At 43.2% G+C, this 4,007-nt stretch overlaps 1 protein-coding gene across 1 annotated transcript; it reads left to right on the top strand.

The window, feature by feature from the left end:
- The first annotated feature begins 1,622 nt into the window (after positions 1 to 1,622).
- On the top strand, positions 1,623 to 3,766 carry LOC119449106 (putative nuclease HARBI1). Its single transcript, XM_037712293.2, has 4 exons — positions 1,623 to 1,875; positions 1,935 to 2,077; positions 2,645 to 2,813; positions 3,215 to 3,766. The coding sequence occupies exons 1-4, from the start codon at positions 1,669 to 1,671 to the stop codon at positions 3,764 to 3,766; spliced, it is 1,071 nt and encodes a 356-aa protein (XP_037568221.2). The 5' UTR covers positions 1,623 to 1,668.
- The last annotated feature ends 241 nt before the right edge of the window (positions 3,767 to 4,007 follow it).

Below are 4,007 nucleotides of genomic sequence, written 5' to 3'. Positions count from 1 at the left end.
AAACAACGTTCTGTATATGGAAGCGCGACTACCATGTTTAATTAGTAGATTCCAAATCCTTACTGTCCAAACGTACCTAAAGTTTTACGATTCTCCCCAAAGAAGATCAATGTATGTTTTCATTAATGAACCAAGTACGTTTTTTAATACTCATTGGTCGCGACTGCACACCCCTCAGATCGTATTCGTACAGGCACAGCTATCACCACTGAATGTACAAATTCAATGTATTCACCCAATAAGTCAATCCAAGAAAATCCTCCAAATTGAATTTGACGATATCTTCCCCTCGAATGCTAAACTAATGCCATTCCAATATTTAAATGACCAATTACAAGATTACCTCTCTCACCAGGAAACAAACAATATAATAGCCACGGACGCTTCAATGTTAAACGAAAAGGCTGGCGTAGGCATCTTTTCTCCTTCTCTTAGTTGGTCCTTTTCTATTCGCCTTCCGGATTACACGACTACTTTCATAGCAGAATTATTGGCGATTGTTTTAGCACTGCGCAAACTACCCCCGAATCAATTATCAGCTGTCGTAGTAACAGACTCTCGGTCGGTATGTGTGTCGCTTTCCTCGGCAACGAATTCAACTATCTTAAATGTGTTTCAAAATTTAATCCCTACAACGTTACAAAAAATTAATTTACTCTGGGTTCCTGGACACTGCGGTTTATACATAAACGAAATGGCAGATTTATTAGCCAGAACATCTTTAAATGGACCTGTGCTTCATATTTTACCGGATACAGCTTACGTCACTGCATCGAGATTCAGAACGTTTAGCCTACGAAATGACTTAATCAAATTATCGCTGATCCCATCTACAGACTTTCAGCATCTCGGTTTTGGCTGGAATAATCAGTGGTGTCCTTCTCGGCAGTTAGAAGTTACATTCTCCAAATTACGTTGTCGCATCCCGGAATTGAATTTCTATTTACACAGAGCTGGTCTGACGATGTCCCCTCTGTGCCAAAATTGTAAGGAAATTGAAACAATAGACCACTACTTTTTATCATGCCGACGTTATTCAAACCAGCGAACGAAATTACTCGAAGCTCCACTCTGCAAAATTGGATTAAGATTAAGTACACCAGTATTATTATCATTTGGGGCCTCCTCCCTCGGCTATTGTCACAGAGACGTTTGTTGCGCAGTCTTTCAATTTTTAACAGAAACAAGACGATTACCCTGTTAATTATAGTAACCTTATTCTACCTATCAGATCAGTATTCATTTCACTGAAATTTGTTTCTCCAAATTCGTTAGTAACATTGTATTTTTTCTGACCTTGATAATAACTATATTTTTCACCTTTCGGTTAGTCTGACTGCTCGTTGGCACAATACTCTAGGTATACAAAATTTTCTTTGTTTTTGATTGTGCCTTCTTTACTTTGCGTATCTCATTGTCAAAAAGAATTTTTTTTTAGCTACCTACTGCCGCCCGATTCTTGGCCTATCCCCCTCAGTGGGTGCGAGCCATGGTGAAGGATCATCATCATCATCATCATCAATATATTCTAGGCACTATAGCCCTGTCGTCGGAGCAGTCGCCGAGACCGAGAGCGTTTCCGGTCTCGCGTTTCCCGTATCAAACACAGCGTCGCGACGTGCCGCGCGAAGTTTTTGCGTCGTTTGGACCGCGTTGTTTCGTGTAAAAATGTCAAGAAAAGACAGTTTTAGCGTTGCGTTGATGCCCTCACCTTTGCTGGCTTACGTGGAATCAAGCAGCGACAGCTCGGAGAGTGACGACGACTTCAACCGTACTTGTGAGCACAAATTTGCCCAGCTGTTCGACATGCCTAACAGAATACCGAAGGCCACAGGCTACGTGAAGAACGTTGTGCGGATGTACTCCGAGAAAGAGGTAGGACGTTACAGCGAAATACCGTGTTTCATGTACACTGAATATGCTTTCTTCGTCAGTTTCGCAGGAACTTTCGGCTTCCTAGGAAATCCTGCTACGCCTTAATTGAGCGTTTCTCCCAGTGCAGCTTCTTCTCATCGAACCAACGGCACGGTGGCTCACCAGGCAAAACGGCCGAGGATCACATGCTTTCCTTCCTTTGGTCAGGAAACTGTAATGCTTCAGCCTTTACTCTACTTCAAGCGTGGTCTTAGATGCCGAATGAAACGCGAATTGAAGAAAAAAATGCGCAATGACTTAACTGCACGGTGCGTCACCGCTGTGTAGCGGCGCGTTGAGAATAATGTAATAAGAAAATGTGAGCGTGTGGCAGTGAATGAAGCAAATATCAAAACAGTGTAGGACGCTTTAAGGGCGATGTCTGTATTTCGTGCTCTAATGATACACGCCGTGTGTGACGCGTTTCTGTCAACGTTCAACGAGCACTGCCGATGTTCAGGAAATGAAAAACGCGCGTGCTCTAGCCGGATAATATCCCTTTATGCATGACGCCCCCGTGAAATAATTATTGCTACCTTCCTTGCGTATTTTAACACAAATATGACCATGATTATGTGTTAGGTACGCCAAAGTTTGAAACTGCTCATGCGATGTGAAGAGCTGACGAACGCACTGCGATGAAGGTACATCACGGTAAACCGTGTAGCATTTCGTTATGCAGCAGTGCAGTTTGTTGCTCATGACCTGCTCATTTCTTTCATGTACCCAGGTATGCGGCCAACAAGGCTTCCATGAGGGAGGTGTCTGTTCTTTTTGACACAGCTGAATCAATACAACTGGTTATTATAAATAGGGTTCTCGACCTCATGTGCAGCATTGCACCTGAGGAGATCTACTTTTCAAACAACAAGGAAGCTGTTGCAAGAGAATTTGAAAAGGTAAGTTTACTGTTTTGCTGCATGCATTGGAAACAAACGTAAGAGATGATGTATCCCATTGTACACATACTGAGCACTTGCATCCAGATCATATGAAACCAAGAACGTGTGGAGGCCAATGTGGCTGGTTGAAATGAGCGGTACAGGTACTAGTTGCGGATTTCATCATTTTCCCAGGGTCGTTGCTTTTGGCTCGCATATTTCTGAGTAATATTGCGTGTTACCATTCAATTAATTTAATGGCTTGGAAAGCAGAAAAACATTGTCTGTTTATTACACATTTTATGTTGCTTTTGTCATTCACTGTTCTTTCATGTTTTGTATGTGACTAGCACTTGCAATGGTCTGCATGCATTACTGAGCAGATGTGGGTACTTCATGGTAAACATACCTTTGCTCAGGTTGCTGGATTTCCCAACGTGCTTGGGTGTATTGACGGAACATACATTCCAATCAGGTGCCCGAACAACAAACTCAGATCAACGTACACAAACAGATATGACCAAGTTTCAATCACCATGCAAGGCATATGCGACAGCAATGGGAGATTTGAAGACGTTTTTGCAGGCACCCCCAGCAAGATCCCCGATGCCAGAGTCCTTGGGCTGTCAACAGTGAACGAGGATCTGCCAACAATCTGCCAAATCAACCAGTACCACATTCTTGGAGATGCTGCCTATCCAATACCAGAACACCTTCTTACACCATACAAAGATTTTGGTGCCATGACAGATGCGCAAATTGTGTACAACTACCGTTACTCTTCGACGCGTTTCGTGATCGAGAACGCATTGGGCCGCCTCAAACAGAGGTTCCGCCAACTGCGGTACATTGAATTCCAAACTGTGGACAAGATAACGCCATTCATCATTGCTTGCTGTACACTGCACAATATTTGCCTTGACGTTGGGGATTTAAATGTTGACGAGATCCTAACTGATGACGACCTGTAGGAAAGACAACAAGAGATCGCTCATCATGGCATTCTCCGAGAGGAAGAATGAAAGGAAGCAAGCCAGTCCATACCGACACAGAGAGAGTCAGCCCTGCGGCGCCTTGGTGAACTGAAGCGGAGCAACCTGGCACAGCGTTTATAAGTTTGCTCATTCTGTCATGATGGTGTAAGAAAAGTGCGCATGAAGCATTTCTCTTATTTATGAACAAGGCATGAGACACAGTGCTTTTAAAGTTTTA

Source organism: Dermacentor silvarum, chromosome 4 (assembly GCF_013339745.2).
Source record: "Dermacentor silvarum isolate Dsil-2018 chromosome 4, BIME_Dsil_1.4, whole genome shotgun sequence".
Taxonomy (NCBI): domain Eukaryota; kingdom Metazoa; phylum Arthropoda; class Arachnida; order Ixodida; family Ixodidae; genus Dermacentor; species Dermacentor silvarum.
The sequence above is the reverse complement of the archived record's forward strand: the minus strand, read 5'-3'. Positions and strand labels throughout refer to the sequence as shown.